This window comes from Octopus sinensis, linkage group LG21, assembly GCF_006345805.1.
Source record: "Octopus sinensis linkage group LG21, ASM634580v1, whole genome shotgun sequence".
Taxonomy (NCBI): Eukaryota; Metazoa; Mollusca; class Cephalopoda; order Octopoda; family Octopodidae; genus Octopus; species Octopus sinensis.
This window is the reverse complement of record NC_043017.1, coordinates 12,069,378-12,094,377: the sequence shown is the minus strand read 5'-3', so window position 1 is coordinate 12,094,377 and position 25,000 is coordinate 12,069,378. Positions and strand designations below refer to the sequence as shown.

The window sequence follows — 25,000 nt, the reverse complement described above, 5'->3', positions numbered from 1 at the left end:
TAGTAGAAGACACTTGCCCAAGGTGCCACGCAGTGGGACTGAACCCGGAGCCATGTGGTTGGTAAGCAAGCTACTTACCACTCAATCAATTACAAAGAAATATATTGTTGTTGAATTGTTGGTGTAACCATGAAGTTCCAGTGATCTGATGAGCTAGCTTTCTTTATTTGCTTTAGTTTGTTGATATACAATTGTATTACATAATGTTGAGCATTAATATTAATGAAAAATTTTGTGAAACAGCCATAATGCTCTCTGATGGAATATCTAAATATATATATGCTCCCCTCTCATACTTCCCAACTTTATTTTCATATATATATATATATATATATATTATATATACCGGAGTAAACACATAATGGTGAAATAAGGTGGAAAAAAGAGTACTCAAATACCAGTGGTAGAGTAATATGCTTTATTTAAATGCAGCAGAAAATTCAAATTTGCTAGCAAAAACTGTCCAACAAACGGGAACATGAAACTCAGAGTAACAGGTTTTGTTGAATTTTCTGCTGCTTTTAAATAAAGTATATATATATATATATATATATACACACATACAAAGTCTGATCAATAATTATCTGAACTGTTGCCATAGTAACAAAGCTAAAGCTTGCAGAGTGAAGACACTTGGAACAGATTGACTTGGAACTCTGTTGTTCATGCACACTAAGTTTTAACATTCTAGCTCACCTCTGCTGTTTACAGTACTAGGAAGGAAGGTGTGTAGTGTGTGATTGTCTCATTGACCATGACAGAGAAAGTTGTCATGGTAATACCTGCTCAGAGGCCTATACAAAGTTGCAGAAATTGTATGGAGAGGAGTGTATGCACCACAAACAAATGCATGAGTGGTTCAAGCATTTCCAAGATGACTGAAAAAATTGACGAATGTTCTGGGAGACCCACAACCAGCAGAACTAAGAGAAGCATCATATATGTGCATGCAGCTGTGAGGGGAAATCATCAAATCACTATCTGTGAGTTATCAAAGGAGGTGCAGATTAGTTAGGGTTTAGTTCAGTCCATTATCACTGAAGATTTGGATATGAGACACATGTCTGCCAAGTTTGTGCCAAGACTGCTTTCAGCTGACCAAAAAGACACTCGGGTTTCAGTGGCACAGGATCTCCTTGATTGTGTCGAGAACTATGAAAACTTTTTGAAAACTTTGTGTCGACCTTTGAGCAGGTATTGCCAAGCTTTTGGCAAAATTTGATGCAGATTCTCTGCTCAACTTTCTCTGTCATGGTCAATGTGTCCATCACACACTACACACCTTCCTTCCGAGACCTGCTGAAAACAGCAGAAGTGAGCTAGAACGTTAAAACTTAGTGTGCATGCACAGCAGAGTTCAAGGTCAATCTGTGCCAAGCAGCTTTATTCTTCATGCTTTAGCTTTGTTACTATAGCAACAGTCCGGATACTTATTGGCCGGCATAGTATATATATATATATATATATATATATTTATAACTATTAAATAGTGTTCACTTCCAGATTCTCTCACTATGAAAGTTTCTAGTTTGAATCACACGTGTCTCAAGATGTGCCGAAGATTTTCTACTTTGGATATATTTGGGGTACTTAAGTCTGCCCAGGACTTAGTGCTTGCTTTCTCCATGCATACAAGTAAGTATTTCACTTATATCTCACGTATTTATCGCTGAAGAGGGGAAAATTCTTATGAATTAACCCTGAAATTGGGACCAATACGGTAATAATGGATTTTTTAGAAATTTCTATCGGTATGTTTTGAGACGCAAAAATTATAATGGTTACTGACAATTTTGTCTTTTTTTTCGGCATATTTGGCATTAGAATTTTTCTTTTGCCCTTATTTTGTAAATTATATATATATATATACACACACACACATACATACACACATACAGATAAATGATACATGCATAGCAATGAAAGAAAAAGCAGTGACTTACGTGAGTTGTCTATGTGTACAAATGACAAAATCAGGTTTGCTGTTCTTGTATACCACTTTACAGCTTGACTGAAGCCAAAGCCATCTCAAATCCTTCATGATCCAACGATAAGCTATCAATCCCGAGCTCCCAGTTTTAATCACTGAAAATGGAGGAAAAAATCATATAAACCATACAGATACATAATAACCACCCACATATACATATATATATATATATACATACACACACACCTGTATATATATAAACATACACAGTTAATATATATACACATATATATATATGCGCATACATATATATATGTACACACATATATATATACATATATATACACACACATATATATACATATATATACACACACACATATATATATATACATATATATATACACACATATATATATATACATATATATATATACACACACATATATATATATATACATATATACACACACATATATATATACATGTATATATATATATGTATATATATATATATATATATATATATATATACACACACACATATATATATATATATAAATCATCGTTTAACATCCGTTTGTTATGTATTGGGTATATATAAACTCATGAAATTTTGGGCGAGAAGAGATAATTGACTAAACCTTTTTACTCGAAATATTTAACCCTCTGCCTGTTAAACAAACAAGCATCAGGTACCAATATTTTGTCAAAATTCTTGTACATCCTTCACATCGCCATGGTAACAACACCGAGGGTTTATTTTGTGTTTGTTTTCTTTGTTTTTATTTTGTTTATTCTCTTTTAATTTTCTGATCGCCATCTTTTATGTTAATTTGCTCCTGAAGGCAATGAGTTGTGCAGAATTGATAGCCTGCTGGGCTGAGTTCAAATTCCCCTAAGGTTGACTTTGTCTTTCGTACTGGAGTCAATGTAATCAACTAATTCTGTCCTCAAAATTTCAGATCTTGTGTCTTTAGTAGAAAGAATATCAATTTGAACCTGTATCCTCTCTGACCCCTGGCTACAAAAACAGCAGCAGAAGTAGCAGCTGTCATTTAAGAAATTCTTTTTCTCATGTGATTTCTGTATCTCCTTCAGAGGGTGTTTTATTTGAGGGTGTGTGTTCTTTGTGTGGGAGAGAGAGAGAGAGAGAGTGTGTGTGTGTGTGTGTGTGTGTTGCATAAGATATGTTTCTTTATTACCCACAAGGGGCTAAACACAGAGGGGACAAACAAGGACAGACAAACGGATTAAGTCGATTACATCGACCTCAGTGCGTAACTGGTACTTAATTTATCGACCCCGAAAGGATGAAAGGCAAAGTCGCCCTCGGTGGGATTTGAACTCAGAACGTAACAGCAGACGAAATACGGCTGCGCATTTCGCCCGACGTGCTAAAGGTTCTGCCAGCTCGCCGCCTTATAAAAGTAAACCACTGATGCATGGTTTACTCTGAATGCGTGTATGGGTGGGTGTTGGGTATAATGCGGGTAGTGGTGGAAGGGAATCATCTCCATGTTGTTTACAGGGAATAGTGTAACCAGGATAACACTATCCAATGTGTCCTTCGTTTTTCAAGACGGCAGAGTAATTTGGGGGAGATTTGTCTACTATCTCTAGCAATGCAAGCAGCCACATTGAGGCCATATCTGATTGTGGAAGTGATGGTGGTGGTAACAGTAGTGGTGGTGGTGGTAGACGTTATGGTGGTTGTGGTAGTAGTGGTGGTGGTGGTGGTGGTGATAGTGCTGTAGTCATAGTTACAGTGGTGGTGTTAAGTGGCCACAATTGAAACTGAGGAGAAAGAGAAGGACATGGAAAGCAGAAAGATGGGGAGGCGAGAAATCATTTATTCAATGGTTGACTTTAAAAAAGATGGTTATAGGGAGGGGGGAAGGGAGCAGTATGGGTAGAGGACAGTGGTGTTGGTGGTGATGGTGGTGGTGGTGGTGGTGGTGGTGGTGGTGATGGTGGTGGTGGTGATGGTGGTGGTGGTGGTGGTGGTGATGGTGGTGGTGGTGATGGTGGTGGTGGTGGTGGTGGTGTTGATGGCGGTGGTGATGGTGGTGGTGGTGGTGGTGATGGTGGTGGTGGTGGTGGTGATGATGGTGGTGGTGGAGGTGGTGATGGTGGTTGTGATGGTGGTGGTGGTGGTGGTGGTGGAGGTGGTGGTGGTGGTGATGGTGGTGGTGTTGATGGTGGTGGTGGTGGTGGTGGTGATGGTGGTGGTGGTGGTGGTGATGGTGGTGGTGATGATGGTGGTGGAAGATGTTTTAAAATCCTGCACAGTGTGGCAGACAAGTGAATGGTAAATGGATGGAAAGAGAGAGACGGGGGGTGGGGGGGTACTGCAGAGAACACAATAACAATAACAGCAACAAGAACAATGGTAAAAATCCTCTGGAACAGACAGAGAAACGGAATAACCAAACAATATATAAATATAGAAACATGCATCGGGAGCAAATAATAATTAAGTTAAAGTCGGAATTAATTCCAAAAGAAGCCGGATACGTTTTTAATTGTTCCATGTGAAGTTGACAACGAACGAAAGAGGTCGGTAATTAAAGCACCGCAGGTAGATGCATGTCTTTGAATGCAGACTGACACCGCAGTGCAGCCTTGCAGCATCAGCTTGATGCAAACGGCGAAGAGAAAAACCTTGATTTTTAATTAAAGAATATCAACGCTATATATATAGATATATATATATATATATATAGTTACACCACACACACACACGTATATGTATACACGCACAAACACACACGTGTATGTGTGTGTACAGAAATACATATATGTGTATGTCTATGTGTGTGTGGTGTTATATATATATATATAATATATATATATATGATATAATATATAATATTATATATATATATTATATATATGTATGTATATATGTATATATGTATGTATATAATATATGTATTATATATGTAGATATTATATATGTATATAACTTTATATATATATATATGAAATATATGTAAGTTTTATATAATATATATGTATATATGTATGTATTATATATATATATATATATATATATGTATATTATATATATATATATATTTATATATGTATATATGTATATAATATATATGTTATAATATTGTATATATATATGTATATATAGTTATATATACATATATATATATGTAATATATATATATATATATATGTGCTTGTGTTACATATATATGTGTTACATATATGTGTATATATACATGTACACGCACACACATTTGTAGATGTGTGTATCTGGTGCGTGTATACAATGTGTGTGCCTGTATGCATTGCTTTCTGTGAATATAGCACATCCACTAATTGCTTGTAAAGGATGCATCACATTCAAGTGATGCGTACAGATGCGCAGATGCATATGGTAACAATGTGCATACAGTCTGTCCTTTCTGCAAGCCTCACACATTCCACACCGGCAATTTCAGCCGCAGTTGATGATGTTTTTATTTACATCGTTTTCGTATAAATTCTGTGGACTCTAAAGAAAGAGGGAAAAATATAAAGAGATATGTATAATATGCATGTGTCTATGTATGTGCAAGAACTATGAGTAGACTTGTCTCTATGCACATATGACAGTACATATGTACGTATATATATATCAATCATCATTTTAACTACTACTTTTGCATGCTTGCATGCGTTTCATGGATTATCTGTCAAAATACCCTCTCTCTCTCTCTCTCTCCTCTCTATATATATATATATAATATATATATATATACTATATATATATATATATAGATATGATATTATATGTGTGTGTGTATATATACATATATATATGTGTATATATACAGATATATACTGTGTATATATACTATATATATATATACGTGTGTATATATACATATATATATACATGTGTATATATACATATATATATATACGTGTGTATATACATATATATACGTGTATATATATATATAATATCATAATATATATATATAATATATAATAAATATTTGGGGCGGTTGGTTCAGAGCTCGAAATAGGGAGTAATTAACAGTCGACAACGGAGGAGGGGTTAGACTTCTTTTGGTATTTTGTCCCATGCTTGTCTCTCGTTATGTGTTTACGTATTTTCACTCGCTGATGATGCCCTGTGCTTGAAGTATTTTATATTTATATATATAAAATTATAATTAAGGGTATCTAAAAGATACCACCATGCTAGAGATAGCAGTAAAAACTTGACTCTAAAACCACATCAAGTATTCATACAGCATCAAGGAGAAAAGACAAAGAGACAAATAAATTAGTAGAAAGTTTTTAGATAATCCCAGATCTAGATTTCTGGCTTTGCATAAGAATATTCTCTGCCTCTTCAGTGGGATATACATGCATAGTACATAAATACAAATATATATATACAACATACAAATACTTACATACACACACACATATATGTATGTATGCTTATGGCCAGTTTAATTGCCTGTGCATAAGTACATATTTACGTATACGTGTGTATATGTAAGTATTTGTATGTTATATATATATATATATATATATATATATTTTCACTCCTATCTCCAGCATGGTGGTATCTTTTAGATACCCTTAATTATAATTTTATATATATATATATATATATATATATATATAAAATACATCAAGCACAGGGCATCACCAACGAGTGAAAAATACATAAACACATAAAATACCAAAAGAAGTCTAACCCCTCCTCAGTTGTCGACTGTTAATTACTCCCTATTTTGAGCTCTCAATGACAACTATATTCACATATATATATTATTTTGCACATTACTTAATCATTGGTAATTTATTGTCATTTTATATTTAATATTTTTTTTATATGTAATTTTCTAGATGGTGTAATTTAATTGTTCATTTTGAATTGATAAAAGGTGGGTTTTTTCTAATTTTTATATATATATTATATTTTGTGAAATTTGATTTATTATTTCTAAATTGAATTTTAGAAATAATAGTTAGAAATAATATTCCCTCAAATTATTATTATATATATATACGTATATATATATATATATATATATATATATATATACATATATACGTATATATATATACATATACGTATATATACATACATATATATATATATATATATATAATATATATATATATATTTCATTCTAATTTGTATTGCAAATTGTGCTTAATTGAGAGGCTTCTCATTTTATTCCAAGACACACTGCGTAAATGAAAGAACTGAACTGTTGCGAACTTGCTGACATGTATCTAAATATTTGCTTTGTAAGTATAGGCATCCTAATGGGCAATCTTCAAGCACCTTTTCAGAACAATTGGATTGTTATAATGTTGCTTTTGGTTCAATCCTCACCCCCTCCTTGTAATTTGGAAACTTATGACTTTTATATTTTTTTCATCATTTTCATTGCATCAAGTAACAATGGCTATAAAAAATACACAAGCACTTACATTCTTGATGTGCAGCTGCAAAGTATGAGAGGTCATCAGGATGCACCAGGTCATATCCTGACTTGGTCACCAGTTCCCTATCTGAATAACCAAACATCATTTTCCCTCTGGAAAAGAAAAACAGAACAAGAAAAATATAGCAATAAATAAATAAATAACTACTCTCTTTACTCTTTTACTCTTCTACTTGTTTCAGTCATTTGACTGCGGCCATGCTGGAGCACCGCCTTTAGTCGATCAAATCGACCCCGGGACTTATTCTTTGTAAGCCCAGTACTTATTCTATCAGTCTCTTTTGCCGAACTGCTAAGTGATGGGGACGTAAACATACCAGCATCGGTTGTCAAGCAATGCTAGGGGGACAAACACAGACACACACACACACACACATATATATATATATACATATATATGACAGGCTTCTTTCAGTTTCCGTCTACCAAATCCACTCACAAGGCATTGGTCGGCCCAGGGCTATAGCAGAAGACACTTGCCCAACTACTACTATTAATACTACTATTACTGGCTTACTTAGTTCAGTTGTAACATCTGAAGTAAATAGGGTGTTTACAAGACTTCAGACTTCATCTCTACAATCGGCTCTTTTATTTATCTTCTTAATACATTCAAAACAACTTCTGTCATCACCATCACCATCATCACCACCATCACTGTTGTTCTCATCCTCACAGTCATCACAATCGTCATCATCAAAATGCTCGGCTTCAAAATGGGACTCATCATAATCAGTCATCATCATCATCATCATCATCATCATCAATGTTGTTGTCATTGTTGTCATCATCTTTATCAGTGTGGCTGTGTGGCCCGAGATGACAGTCATTCACCTGTCATTGGCAGGATGATAAGACCAAAGATGAAATGGCCAACAGACGAGAGATAAGCAGAGGATAATAAGTTTTGAACAGTGGACAGTTACTATGTGTACGTATGTGTAAATGACCACAGACACACGTGTTTCTGCATGCTTATATGTACATATATATTTATCTCTACATATACATATATATCAAATATATATATATATATAAATATAGATACATATATACACACACACACGTATGTATGCATAAACAAACCCATACATAAATACATTATACACACATGCATACACACATACATACATGCATACATACATACATGCATTCAGACATACATACACATACATACATACATGCATACATACATACATACATACATACATACATACATACATACATACATACTTACATGCATGCATGCATGCATACATACATACATACATACATACATGCATGCATGCATGGATACATACATACATACATACATACATACATACATACATACATACATACATGCATGCATACATACATACATAAATACATACATACATACATACATACATACATACATACATATATACATGCTTACATACATACATACATGCTTACATACATACATACATACAATCATTCAGACATACATACATACATACATACATACATACATACATATAACCATTTAACAGAGTCTGTTACTCATCACATTTGTCATAAGAAATTTTTGTAAGCTACTGTCTCTCTTGGCAGAAAGAACACAATAATTATTCCTGATGAGACTGTAAAGATCAGGTGAAACTAGCCAAGTTGTTCTACATTAGAGAACCATGTGATTAACCACTGGGCCTATATTCTTTAGGCTTCATTACAGTCAAATGAAGAGTGAAGAGCAATGACAGACCATGGCCAAACATAGGTCCTCGTCTTCTAAATCCCCAATGCTAAAACTATCTTATGTTAACTGATATCGCCATTATTATCTCATCTACGAACTATTTAGTACTTATTAAGTATTTTAAAAGCTGCCTGTGGCAACACAACAGGTCATCACACCATAGCAAACACCACAGCACTTTTAGAGGTTCATTTGGAAAACAAGAAACAAAGTTGGGATTACCAGCATCTCATAAGTACTCTTAAATAACGTACATGCATTTTAAAATGTGATCAAAGTCATGGGACTTAAGTTCAGCCCACAATAATATCCAACCTTGATCTTAAATAATAAACTGAACTAATTTCACATGGCTATCACAAGTCTAAATTTTTCCTTGAGAATTTTAAAGACACACACGTATATATATATATCTATATGTTTACCTGCTGTCCATGGACAAGGGTGAAAGGTCCATTTTGTGTTTTGATTTGAATGTGAGATCTCGTGATGGAATGTCAAACAAGGAGAGGGGTCCAAATGGACAACATGTAGCAAATAGAGCCATCATTGGTTCTTCAGATTTCAAAGCTTGCCCATGGAGAATACGGATCCAGCCACTAATTTCTAAAGTCTGGAAAAGAAGAAATACATAAATATATAAATGAAATGCATAAATTAAATATATAAATTGGCGTCAAATTTTGGCACAAGGGCAACAGTTCCAGCGGGGTGGGGCTTGTCAATTACATCGACCACAGTGCACAACTGGTACTAATTCTATTAACCCCGAAAGGATTTAAGGCAAGGTCAACCTCGGCAGAATTAGAACTCGGAATGTGAAGTTTGAATGTAATTCCACTAAAAGCATTTTGCTCAGTTTGTTAACGATTCTGCCAACTCACTGCCTTTATATAAATGAAAAGCATAAAGTCATAAAATAACTTCTTTAATTTCTAAGTGCAGGCATAGCACACTTTGTAATCACATGGTTTGGGGTTCAATCCTACTGCATGGCCCCTAGAGCAAGTGACTTCTATTCTAGCCTCAGACCAACCAATGCCTTCAGAGTGGAATTGGTAGATGGAAACTGATGGAAGTCCATTGTATATATGAATCTATATGTGTGATTATGCATGTGTGTGTGTGTGTGTGTGTGTGTGTGTATTTGTATGTCTGTGCATTAAAGTTGTTATTTCTGCTTTTTTACATGTGATTGCTTTAGCATAAAAGAAGTGTTTTTGTGTTTACACTCCCGGTAAACATAATACTCAGAAGGACAGCATGAAAATAAAAAAAACCCTTACTTCTAAAAGGTGGTTAGAAGAAGCACATTTACCTACTAAATACTGCCTAGAATAAGTATTCATCCAACCAATGCTGGCATACAAAAATGGATGTAAAATGATGAATGAACGAATTCTGTTTTGATGTTTCTACTATTAGAATTGCTCATGTATTTTACCTCCTTAAAATAATTCATCAGTCACTTAGTGCTAGCATGCTAGGTTATTATACAAATGCCCAACATTCTGCTAGCACTAACTGGCTGACATATAGAGCTAATATACCATGGATGAAGTGTTCTGGATTCTGAATATTTAAACAATCCTCTAATACATGGAGATCTACTTACAGGACTATCTTTCTCTAGTAGCATAGAATTATAAAGTACTTTCAAAATATAGAGATTTAGTTCTGATAATGTAATGAAGTAATTTTGATATAAAGCCATAAGGATGCTGTAAGAATATAATTTCGATCATATAAGGATCTAATCCTATTTTTTACTGCTATTTCAAATCCTTCTTGATCTAAGGCTGTCCGTGTGTATGTGTGTGTGTGTGTGTGTGTATGCATATCTGTGTATAATTACACATGTACAAATGTGTGTGTGCATGTGTGAGAATAGAGAGAAATGCATATATATATATATATATATATGCATAAATATAACCATATGTGATATGTAATGCAAACATTATATACATACATATGTATGTATGTATGTATGTATGTATGTATGTATGTATGTATGTACATTTGCTTGCACACACATGCACATGTGTGTGTATCTGTATGTGTATGCATGTACATTTGCAATAAGATTTACAATACCAGTTTTAATTTAATGTTAATATATTACAATGAATCTGATTGGTCAATAAATCTACTACCTTCTTGAAGCTTACGTTGTACATGGAAACTGATTGGTCTCATGTATTCAACCCTCACCTGTTTCCAATCAAGGTAACATCTCTCTGTGGCCAAACATATTCTTTCAGAATATTGGAAATGACACTGTTCGTATGACAGAAACAATCATTTTACAATTATCATGCAATGTCAAGACAATGATCTACACACTCACACATGATGGGCTTCTTTGAGTGTCTACTAAGTCCATTCATAAGGCAGTGGTCGGCCTGGGGCTATAGTAGAAGACTATTTGCCTAAGATGGTGCCATGATTGGTTAAATACATAAAAGTGTCTTCTGATTGAAATTCCTCACTAATCTCTTTCAACTGTTTATTTGATTAAGATTAATTTCCAAATCAATAGATCAGCTACAATTAAAAGCAACACTTAAAAGCAATGCAATGATTGATTACATTTTGGAAATGAGAATATTACTTTCGTCTCAGACTGACCAAGTTTCTTCCATTTTGCAAATTCTTTATTTCTGCAAAGCATTGCATTTTACTAAAATGTATGATTAAATGTTTATGGTTTCAATGTTTTATGGCTGGTTGGATAAAGTATGGAACCCTGTGACTGATAAATAAAGGGTCAGAATTTCAAATTGCTTGTATGATGGGGATGGTTGCTTACAGCCATATTATCATATTCAACACAAAGGTACACATATACACATATCTACACATATGATGGACTTCTTTCAGTTTTCATCTACCAAATCCACTCACAAGGCTTTGGTCAGCCCAGAGTTAGAGTAGAAGACACTTGCCTCAGGTGCCACACAGTAGGATTGAACCCAAGATGACATGGTTAGGAAGTGAGCATCTTAACTTCACATCCACACCTGCACTTCAAAAAAAATAATCACCAGTAATATACTGGGACTGATATATTGTTAATATTTTTATAATCAGCAGAGCAGTGGCTTTGTAGAATTTGTAAAACTGTTGGGTGGAGAATTTGAAAGACTATTCAACCATCAAGAAAGCTGATTGGTAGATTAGTAGATATTGTTGGACATTGGAGGAAAGGTTAAATTTTTAAAAATTGGGCAAGTGTCAGGATAGTTTGCTGATGGCTCTAGTAAGACATCAGATGTGAGGTGGGGTAGATTCTAAAAATTGGTAGAGCATCAGAATAGTAGATTGGAGAACCAGTAAAGCATCAGGGCGATGGATTAGCAAATGGATAATCATACAAAATCCCTTGCAGTCACAATTCTTAATACAGCCATCTCTATAATATACTTAATGTATATACACCATTGATAGGCCAGTTGCTGCAGTGTTTGTTCCGAGATAACATCTCCTATAGATATACTGTGTTAAAAACACAACAAATATCAGAGAGAGATGAAAATTTGTCCCAGTAGTGGTCAGCATGAATTCCCTGACAAATGAATTTGTGATCAACTGAACAAATTAGTATTTAAGAATTTGCATCTGTCAATGTAATCATGAAGTGAAGACAGATTTAATGAGAAAAGGGTTCAAATGGAAACACTAGATGTTTGTGTAATGAGTCAAAGAGAGAAAAAGGCTTCAAGGATACAGAAGAGCAAAATAAAGAATGAAAATATGAACAAATGTCAAGTTGGACTTACTATAAAGCCAGATGTATTGTCCAATAAACAGCGGAACCGAACTGTGAAAGACCGGTGTAAATAATGATTGTTCTCTGAAGAAAAACAATTAAAGAAAAAAAACAAAAACAAGTCAGGATTAAATAAAATCTCACAAATATTTTTAATTGTTTTAGATGAAAGTGGAAAGTGTTGGTAGTGGGGTAAGATGGGGGGGGATCTTTTGGAATAACCTTTATGTGTAATGGCACGGGTGGTGGTGGTGGTCATGGTATGGATGGCAGTGATTTGATGATTGTGATAGTGATGATAGTCATAATAGTGGTATTGGTGGTGGTGGTGGTGGTGGTGATCATATTATGACAGAAAAAACAATGATAAGGAAATGACATTGATGATAACATAATCATATGGATGATGATGCTGATGGTGGTTGTGATGGTGGTGTAAATGGTATGGGTCTTGGTATGATAATGATGATGATGATGACAGTGCTGGTAGTAGTAGTGATGGTATGATGTCGGTGGTGAGGATGGTGGCAATGATGATGATGGTAGTGGTGGTGATGGTGGGATGGTGCTATGAAAACAAGTTACAGACACAGATAAGAAATTGTTTTAACATAGAATATAAGAAGCCATTAAAATCATTTCCATTTGAAGTGTTAACCCTTTCAATAACAACGTCCTTCCTAACAGGACCACCCCTGGTGCCATGAGAGCCAAAATCTCTCATTTCAAATAAAGTGTTCATATTTAAATTAAAACATTCCATCATGATTTTATTTGGTTTTTTTTTGTTTTTTTTTTGCTAAGTTATACTCCAAACATCAGATTAATTTTGAAAAATTTTATTTAATTACTTTACTAAATCTTTCTAAATTCTTGATTATCTTCAAAATTAATTGAAATGTATAGGTTGCATTTATTCAGAAATATAGTCATCCAGAAAATGACGAAGGCACTAAAATTCCGCATGCTGTTGCATTATGTATGATTTATTAATGAACGCTCGTTAGCAATGTAATAAATAAGAATCTTTCCAAAAGAACTGTCAACAATACCAGAGCCAATTAGCTTAAACCTATATGCAGTCGCTCAGCTTGATAGAAATAGCAGGTAACTCTCCCAGCAAATCTAAGCCTCTCATTTAAAAATTTAAAAAAAAGAAAGAAAAGGTAGGACGCACTAGACAATGTAATCTATCCTGTATATGCAAATAGATGAGGTTGTCATGGCTGGAATCCCTTTCATCATGGGTTGTCTTAATGAATGCTGACAAGAAGGTAAACAACTGGCATAAGATTTTAGGTAAAAATGTTAATTCTAATTCTTACTGTCTCTGTCTCTCACTACACATATAAACATATATAAACATAATATGTACATACATACATACACACACACATACATACATGCATACACACACACAGGTAAACATATTTGTATTTTAAAAGTTAATGGAGAAGACAGAGTATAACAAAAAAACATTTATTTGCCCAACAGTTGTTTCGGCTTCAACTTGCTCCCTAGTGAGCGTGAAACGAAGCAATAACACCAGATGCAAAACACAAGTGCAAAAGAGCCTCTTCAGATGGCAGAAGAATATGTTTATAAGTTCACAGATTTACATTTCAATTTTGCTTCATGTGGTAAATGGTGGTATCGAGTGATTCTAGCAGTTTGGATGCATGTCTGCTAGTGAGGAGGATTTGGATAGGAAGAAAATACAAGACTAGAAACACAAACCTATATGCAATCCCTCAGCTTGATAGAAATAACAAGCAACTCTCTCAGCAAATCTAAGCCTTCTATTTAATATATATATATATTTTCTCTCCTTGTTTTTTTCTGTGTCCCTTTCTGTAGAAGAGCGTAGGCTCGAAACGTAAAAGACATTTTCTATTCCTGAGCGTTATACTAATACATCTGTTTGTTTTGTACACCACCTGTCTTCGTCTTTGGTTTTTTTTCGTAAACTCTCCCTATATATGTATATATATATATATAATATATATACATAATGTTTGTGTGTACACACACATGGCCTAGTGATAGGGTGTTGCACTTACGATACGATGGTTTCAGTTCTATAGCCAGTGGTGTGTTGAGTTCTTGAGCAAAACACTTCATCTCACATTGTGCTGCAATCATTTCGACACCTGACGCATGATACCCCATGCACCTGTTCAGGCAACATCAGTTTGATGAAGAAGAGTAAGCTAATGTACAGCACATACACTTGATCACTATAAACAAATCCTTTATGTGGATCATTCAGCAAAAGCTGAACACTCCTACATCATCTTTGATGGGAGAGACCATCATTGATACTGTGACCTTTCTGTCTGGCAGTCGCCATGATAGATCGTTAGCCACTACACACATTTTTTTCTCTCCTTGTTTTTTTTTCTGTGTCCCTTTCTGTTGAAGAGCATAGGCTCAAAACATAAAAGACTTTTTTCTATTCCTGAGCGTTATACTAATACATCTGTTTGTTTTGTACACCACCTGTCTTTGTCTTTTGTTTATTTTCGTAAACTCTCCCTATATATGTATATATATGTTGTATTTTGGGGTCGTAATTTATTTATTTTTTTGTTGCCAAATAAACACACGCACTATATTCTTCACTCATTTATTAGGGAGTCTGTATGTGGTTGATTGACCAGCTAGATATTGCAGCCAAATTTCCATCCAATTACACTCTGTTTCTTTAAAAAGAGAAAAGATCTATTGTATAATGCAGCTTTAAATGAATGATAGCACTGGGGTAGATGGGATGGTTATGGTTGGAACGCCTTTGATCATATGACTGCTCAATCAAGAGTGATGTGGGGCTAATTAACAACAGCTACAGCAACAAAAACAACAACAATATCATCAATAAGATAAGAGATTTTGAGAGAGTTGTGTTACAACAGCATATCCTGTTTCATTTGTAATCTTGTACTAATTACATTTTACAGGACAAAGAAGGAGATGAGAGATGGGGATAGAGGTAGGAAGAAAGGGGAATACAAGGTTGGAGGTGGGTGGGGTTCTGTTTTAGATTGGCTTAAGGCCATCATTGGACTGACATTTTCAGTATCACACCTAGATCTAACACCAGTATATCATTTCAAATCACACCTTAATTAGTCTGAGGAAAGAAAAAAAAAAGGCAGGTGAAACAGGATACATGTCTGAAACAAAGGCAGGGTGGTCATGTCTGGAATAACTTTGATCACAGATATATTCATTAACAACTGATCAAGTATATTTCTTATCGTTTACTTGTTTCTGTCACTGGACTGTGGCCAAACTGGAGTTCTGCCTTGAAAGCATTAGTCAAGGAAATAGCAACTCCAGGACATGTTTTTGATTCTGGTGCTTATTCCATCAGGCTCTTTGGCTGAACTGCTAAGTTACGAGGATGTAAACAAACTAACACTGGTTGTGAAACAGTGAAGGTAGGGGGGAAACACAAACATGTGTGTATGCATGCACACACACACACATGTATGTATATACATGTGAGTGTGTGTGTGTGTGTGTGTGTGTGTGTGTGTATATATATATATATATATATATATATATATATATATATATATATATGTACATGTGTGAGTGTATATATATATGTATATACACCTGTTAATGTGTATGTATGTATGTATGTATATATATATATATGACTGGCTTCCATATAGTTTCCAGCTACCAAATTTATTCATATGGCATTGGTCGACCTAGGGCTATAGTAGAAGACACTTGCTCAAAGTGCTGAGCTGTGAGATGGAACCGAAAATGACATAGTTGCAAAGCAAGCTTCTTAAAAGACAATGGCGCCAATTAACTAAGTAATTAGGGATAATGAAGGAACCCCTTATAGAGTCGTTGAAACAGCATAAAATAGCAACATCAACAAAAATACTAATTAGCCACCCCTACCGTGACCATCACCACTGTTGATACAAATTACCGACACAAGCACTTTGTGGTCATTTGAGTTGCAAGAAATACTAGTTAAAACTTTTGCTACTAACACAGTACTACCTTACCAAAAGAAGGATACATTGGTTAAAGCTATTTCAGGCATGTTGGCCATGGCTGGAACACCTCTGATTTGTAAGCCTGCTAGTTTGACTTGTGATTAAATAATGCTGCTACTACAACTACTACTACTACTTGTAGTAGTAGTAGTAGTAGTAGTGATCATCATCTTTTGCATCATTACAATACAATAAAACTGTTACATCTGACTGCCACAGTCAACATTCTCCACCACCACCAACTCTGCAAGAATCAGTTACTGTTATCAGATTTAGACATTTTCTAATGGAACGGGAATGATAATAACATAATGAGATATAACCCCAGATATCTCTTGGTATCGAGAAACTAATACTGCACACACATATCACCATCACCGACACTACACACACACACACTATATATATATATATATATATATATATATATATATACACAATATCATCATCATCACTGTTTTAATGTCCCCTTTTTCAATGCTTCTGTGGATCAGACGGGATTCAATGAGGCTGCGGTATTTCATCTGCTGCTACGTTCCGAGTTCAAATTCCGCCGAGGTCGACTTTGCCTTTCATCTTTTCGGAGTTGGTTAAATAAGTACCAGTTACGCACTGGGGTCGATATAATCGACTTATTCCGTTTGTTTGTCCTTGTTTGTCCTCTCTGTGTTTAGCCCCTTGTGGGTAGTAAAGAAATAGGGATTCAATGAGGCAGATTTCTTTTACAGCCAGATGCCCTTCCTGTCACTTGTCCTCGTGTTTTCAGGCAATGCTAATATTTCTCCCAGGCCAGACATGTTTTTACAGAAGATTGGAAATGAATGACAACCACTTGTAAGACAACTGCCGAGTGATGTCATGATTAAAAGACACAAGTTCACACACATACTATCACACATATAAACACACACATATGCTCATGCACAGACACATGTGCATACTCACACACACACACACATAAAATACAGTTTCCATCTCCCAAATTCATTTGCAAAGCTATTGTCCATCCTGGGGCTAAACTGGAAGAAACTCTTCGGAGGTGTTGTGCCAAGAGCATGAGGCTGCAAAGCAAATTTCTCAACTACACAACCTGCACACACACACACACACACACATACGCTTATAAATACATGTAGATACAAAACACACAGGAGCGTAATAACAGTTGTTGGATTAGAGTTGATAATGATAGAACGAAGATAATGATGTTGCTGCTGGTGATGATGATGGTGGTGGTGGTGGTGTTGGTGTCAGTGATAATGGTGATGATGGTCATGGTAGTACTGATGAAGATGGTGGTGGTGGTGGTGGTAGTGATGACGATGCTGATTTTGATGATAATGACTGTGGTGGAGGTGATAAAAATGATGATGATGATAACACTGAAATAAGTGCAGTCACTCTCTCTCTCTCTCCCTCTATGTCTGCCTCTCCCTCCCACTCTCTCTCTCTCTCTCTGTCTGCCTCTCCCTCCCGCTCTCTCTCTCTCTCTTTCTCTCTCTCGAATGTGCTGTAGTGTTGGTGTGATCAAAGTCCATATATCATCTTCAGTCTGATGGTTAAGTAAGGAGAAATACTGACAGGAACAAATGGCTTTTAGAAGCAACTGATAATGATGTTGTTGTTGTTTACGACAACAACAACAACAACAACAACGGTGGTGGGGAGGCGGTGGTAATGGTAATGGTAGTGGTGGTGGTGGTTGTTAGTGTAATGGAGACGAAGAAGATTACGATGATAATGGTGGAGAAGAAGTTAATCATTGTGGTGACAGTGGTGATGATGATGATGATGATGGTGCTAATAATGGGTATGGTGATGGTGGTGGTGGTGATGGTGATGATGGAGATGGGGTGCAAGGGGAAGGAGAAGGTGATGGTGATAAATGTAATGATGATGCTTATGATGATGTGAAAGTGAAAGTGAAAGTAAAAGCATGTTAGTGTGTGTGTGTGTGTGTGCAGCAAGGGAAAGACTGACAGACAGACAGACAGGCACAATCAGTCAGAGAGACAGACAGACAGACAGAGAAGAGCGAGTATAACCACCGACCTCTGCTCCTTCAACCCTCCACTGTAGTTTCCAGTTACATGTTTATCTTCTACTGCACTGCCCCACCCCTCAAACCCTCTCCTGCACAATTATGACCAGTACAACCATAAGGCACCACCACCACCGCCACCACCGCCACCACCACCAATCTGCAAAATGAAGGATTAGATAGAAGGGAAGAGGAGGGGAAGGGAGTCTATGATGGAGTTGAGGATATAGTGTAGAGGGGTGAGGTGTGATGTGGTGGTGTTGATGACTGTGAAACATAATCAGTAGATTAAGTTTCAATACCCTGGCAATATCCAGAATGTAGAATGGATAGCATTTCTTAATAATACAGAATATACATATATCTATATACATATGTGTGTGTATATATATATATATATATATATACACATATGTATATATATTGATGGTGTAGTCTTGTTACTGTGCATATATAGATAAGAGATAGCTAGATAGATAGATAAATATTTATGTATATATATATATGTGTGTAATATATACACGTAAACATGTTTTACACTCATATATATATATTATATATATACACATCCATGCATGCATATAGCTATATATTGATAAATACATGAATATACACCAATACATATATATATATATATATATGTATGTGTGTGTGTTTGTATCCATATGTACATACATAGTTGTCTCTATTCATCTATCTCTGTCAGTCTAGCATTCTCTCTCTCTCTCTATATATATATTTTATTTATATATATATATATATACACATATGTATATATATGATGGTGTAGTCTTGTTACTGTGCATATATAGATAAGAGATAGCTAGATAGATAGATAAATATTTATGTATATATATATATGTGTGTAATATATACACGTAAACATGTTTTACACTCATATATATATATATATATATACACATCCATGCATGCATATAGCTATATATTGATAAATACATGAATATACACCAATACATATATAATATATATATATATGTATGTGTGTGTGTTTGTATCCATATGTACATACATAGTTGTCTCTATTCATCTATCTCTGTCAGTCTAGCATTCTCTCTCTCTCTCTATATATATATTTTATTTATATATATATATATATATGCTAGCATGGAAAACGGACGCTAAACGACGATGATGATGATGATGATATATGTGTGTGTATGTGTGTGTGTGTGTGTGTATATATAATGCATACATATATATATATATAGAGAGAGAGAGCGAGAGAGAATGTGTGTGCATATGTATGCGTGTCTGGTGTGTGTGTGTGTGTGCACATGGACGTATGTGTGTGTGTGTGTGTGTGTGTGTGTGTGTATTGATAGTGAGTGACCTTATCATAAGAGAATGGCGGGTGTAGTCACTGAATCGCTAAATATAGAAGGACAACAACAGATTTTTGGTGGGATCCATACTAATTAAGGAAATATTAATCAAAACCAGAGGAAATTCCGATACACAAAAATGTCTAAACACAAAAGACTGATGTACATCATTGTTCTGGACCAAATTCATCATAAAATCCTGGGTGGGGTACAGTATATAGACAAAACAAGGCATACGTATATCATATGTTGGTAATTACAAGGGTGGTGGTGTTTGTGGTGGTGGTAGTCTAGTGGTGTTGATGGTAATAGTGGTGAAGGGTGTTGGTCGGTGGTCATCCGAGATGGTAGTGCTTAAAATAAAAAGGTCTTGAATTTGTTTCTTAGCAAGAATTTTGGAGACTGGTTGGCAGCAATTATAGTTAGGCAAAGTAAACTCGTTGACTTCAATGCTGCTCGTTAAACACACAGGGGATATGTAAATAACGGAAACGTTTATCGTTAATAAATCAACTCGTTTGCTTTGCAAGGAAATCACTAATCACTCTTTGAAAGAGATTTGGCTGTTCTTAACATATAGGTTAATTATTTCATCGAAAACTGGAGTCTAATTTAACGTGATTCAGACGGTCTATAGATATTCATGCAGTTACATGTGTGTATATGTGAGTATATATATGTGTGCATGTGTGTTTGTATATGTGTGTGCATGTGTGTTTGGTTGGTGTTTGTATATGTGTGTGCATGTGTGTTTGGTTGGTGTTTGTCTATGTGTGTGCGTGTTGTAATGGGTGTTTGTGTATGTATGCATGTGTAAAATCTTGCTTCAAATAGTTTTATTATTATGAAATTAAACAAAAATCATTTCCTTATGTTTCTGTATGAACGTGTGTGTGTGTGTGTGTGTGTGTGTGTGTGTGTAAATGCACTCATAGGCAGAGACTGATATGCATATTATATATAAACACATGTATATCAATAATACACACACACACACTATGTATCTATATTTATCTATCAGTTCTCTCTCTCTCTCTCTCTCTCTCTATATATATATATATATATATATATATATATATATATACAGGGTGTCCCCAAAAAATGTATACACATAGTGGTTCGGCAAAAGAGAACGATAGAATAAGTACTAGGCTTACAAAGAATAACAAATTTACAATTATTTAAGGTGTGTATACATTTTTGGGGACACCCAGTATATATATATATATATAATATATATATATATTATATATATATATATAGATAGATAGATAGATAGATAGACAGACTCACACAAACACACACTGTATTTATTTGAGTACAATGGAATCCCTAACAATACGTGCCTCCTCATCACCTCCAGACACGCATTTTGTAAGAAAAAAATCGCTAATATTTTTTTCCGTTTTCCATTATGGCTGTGTGGTTAAGAAGCTCACTAAGAGACTGTATAGTTTCAGATTCAGTCCCACTGCATGGAATCTTGGGAAAATGTTTTCTACAGCCCTTGATCAGCCAAAACCTTGTGAGTGAATCCATAGAGACACTGTATTGAAGCTCATCGTTTGAGGATATGTTTATATTCTCTATCTAAATTAAATGGGTTTCTTTTTTTTATTTTGAGTGGTGCCAAATGTTTGGCGTTTTTTTATTTTTAATTTCATCTATATATACGTTTGTGTGTGCATGTGTATATATATATATATATATATATGCATATGGTGTTAAGCTCAACAGTAATTCGACAGAACCTGCCAAACATTTTACATCAAACGGCTGTAATTTTGAGGAACACTCGAAAGTGCACATTTTCAGAAAATATTCTGATTCTCCTACACTTTCAGTTCTCAAAATGCAAGAGGGCAAATATATCATGCTCTGGAAGAATGTATATAATGACCAGTGAATTTCATCACATTTACACAAAACTTTTTGATTAAGTATTCTTTTTCTTGCTTTGTTTTTCTTTTTTTTCCTTTCTTCTTTTTCCGCATCACCAGTCATGAAAGAGAAAACTGATGATGTCTTTTTATCTAAAAAACAAAGAACACAGGATTTCCTCGTATATATTTTGAATTTCTGTATTTCTGCAGCTGTTTTCATTTTACATTTCGACCAGAAAGAAACAATATTGAAATATTGTTCTATCTTGGTGAGTTTTGAGCAAGCAGAACTATCATCAAAGATATTCCAACCATTACCAATCTGTTCTTTTTCTTTTGCCTTATATTCTATATCTAAAAGAACATTATGGAATGAACTTCCAGTTTTAATATTATAGGGTGTGATTTTAGAAAAATTTGGCTGTTATTTCTACCAGGTTAACTGACTAAGTAGTGTCACCCTCATTAAGAAACAGTTATTATAAAGACTCGTTAAAGACTTTGTTAAAATGTTATTCAGATTGATTTTGTGTTTGAAATAATTGCAATTTATTCTATGGCTTAGTCAGAGAAGGAACATGGCATCCATGGCCTCTTTTACAAGTCTTCTAAGAGTGATGGTGGTTGGTGTGCTGGTAGGAAAATGAAGGAAGAAGCCATAATGCTTTAGGTTAAACCCAGACAGAATGCAGTGGGTGCTGTTTATGTGCCCTCACCAGCCCTTGTGAGAGGTGATCATGCAGCTCACAAAACTAAGATCCCTTTCAACCAAGTGATCCTTCTGTAAAAAGGGAGGAGTGGGGTTAGAGGAGAGGAGTTTTATACGCTTTTCAAAAATGTTTTTTTTTTCCTACCTTTATAATAAATGCAACTTTTGCACAAATAATTAATACAGACATTTAACGAAGAAGCCTAAAGTGTGACATTCATGGGACTTAGATGTGGAACCTTGGAATGTAAAGGCAAAATAAATTGAAATGCTTTAATCAGAAGGTTATATTTATAATAGAAAAAAAGGTGTGGTGGTGGGGGGGAGAGGAATGAAATTGTTTCTTCAAAAATATCATACCAGGAAGCATTATTTCATGCAGTGTAAGGTTAGTCTTGTCTGGAGGAAGACTTGAATTCCACAGCAGTTGGCGCTTGAATTCTTCTCTGTCTTCGGAGTGAATTAACTCCATAACACTCTGGTGAATGATGTCGGACTGCAATATAACAAAAATACATATCATCATCATCATTTTTAATGTCCACTTTTTCATGCTTGCAGGAGTCACACGTAAATTGTTGAGGGGGCTCTTTCTATATCTGAATGTTCTCCTTGTTACCAGCCCTTACTTGTTTTCAAGTAAGTTCATATTTCTTTTTCCATGACAAGACACTTTCTCACAATTATCACAACGGACAAGAACACACACACACACACACACACACACATGTATGATGGACTTCTTTCAGTTTTCTGACTACTGATTCTGCTCACAGAGCTTTAGTCTACTCATGGCTAAGAGAGAAGATATTTGTCCAAAGTATCACACATTAAAACTACAACTGAAAATTGTGTGGCAGGGAAAATTCTTACCACATAGCCATGCTTGTGCCTGTGTGTGTGTGCATGTGTAAACTTCATCCCAAAAGGTTTGTATTGTTTTTCTAACATATTTTCGAAATAATTAATAATTTTTCAGAAACTCTTTCTTCAAATATAGTCTGTATCTATTATTTTTGGCAAAAGCTATATATATATATATATATAAATATGTGTGGATTTGAAGTCGGACTGAAAATTTCAATCTTTTCATCATCATCATCATCATCATCGTTTAACGTCCGTTTTCCATGCTAGCATGGGTTGGACGGTTCGACTGGGGTCTGGTAAGCCAGGAGGCTGCACCAGGCTCTAGTCTGATCTGGCAGTGTTTCTACAGCCGGATGCCCTTCCTAACGCCAACCACTCAGTGAGTGTAGTGGGTGCTTTTTACGTGCCACCTGCACAGGTGCCAGACGAGGCTGGCAAACGGCCATGATCGGATGGTGCTTTTTACGTACCACCGGCACGGGGGCCAGGATTAATTATTCCTTCTAGATGTCTACACAGTAGTAGATAGTGCCAAACTAGAAATAGCTATTTCTTAGTCTTGTTATAATTCAAGATACAACAAATTCTCTCAGATTTGACCCTTTAGCATTTAAACTGACCATATCTGAACAGAATATTCTACTTGTTTTATGTTCAAACTGGCCAGATCTTGCCTTTGACATCCACCCTACAATGTCATTCTAAAAATAAACTGTCATGTCATTGAAATCTTGAAGTTATGAGATAAGGCATGATTAATTCAAAACAATGTGAATACACAAGCTTTGCATTTGACAGAATAATCTGAATGCTGAAGGGTGAAGCATTTAATAGAGTTTATCTCATACAAACTTTGAGAGACATGAAATCACTCTTTTTTACTGTAAAACTTGAAGCAGATATGGCTATAAATAATAAAATGTAAATATTGGGTTAAAGCCCCTCCACCACTTTTTTTCATAGAAATATTAATATGCTTTTATTTATAGCTTTCTAAAATTAAAAAAAGATTTATTTTATGTTTCTCAAACTTTCTAGGTCTTTGGGACATAAGCAACACAGAATTTTCGCTAGAAAGAACAAAGCTTCTAAATTGGATGAAAATTTTTGAAGGACTACTTTGGTCCCATAGTAGAGTACCTGCTGTGTCTACAGGAAATGTGGGTTTGTGCCCCACAGGAAAACTTTTACTATCCAAAAAAGTGGGGATGGGTTCAACCCAATATTTACTTGCTA

General features: G+C 35.1%; 1 protein-coding gene across 1 annotated transcript in view; it reads right to left on the bottom strand.

Annotated features, from left to right (window-relative positions):
• Positions 1 to 25,000, bottom strand: part of LOC115222762 (aryl hydrocarbon receptor-like) — a 211,137-nt gene that overhangs the window by 12,821 nt on the left and 173,316 nt on the right. The window contains exons 5-9 of the mRNA XM_036511762.1: positions 23,255 to 23,390; positions 12,907 to 12,980; positions 9,550 to 9,737; positions 7,391 to 7,497; positions 1,944 to 2,085 (exon numbers count right to left, since the gene is read on the bottom strand). Coding sequence (XP_036367655.1) covers positions 1,944 to 2,085; positions 7,391 to 7,497; positions 9,550 to 9,737; positions 12,907 to 12,980; positions 23,255 to 23,390 — 647 coding nt within the window. The remainder of the gene's footprint in view (positions 1 to 1,943; positions 2,086 to 7,390; positions 7,498 to 9,549; positions 9,738 to 12,906; positions 12,981 to 23,254; positions 23,391 to 25,000) is intronic.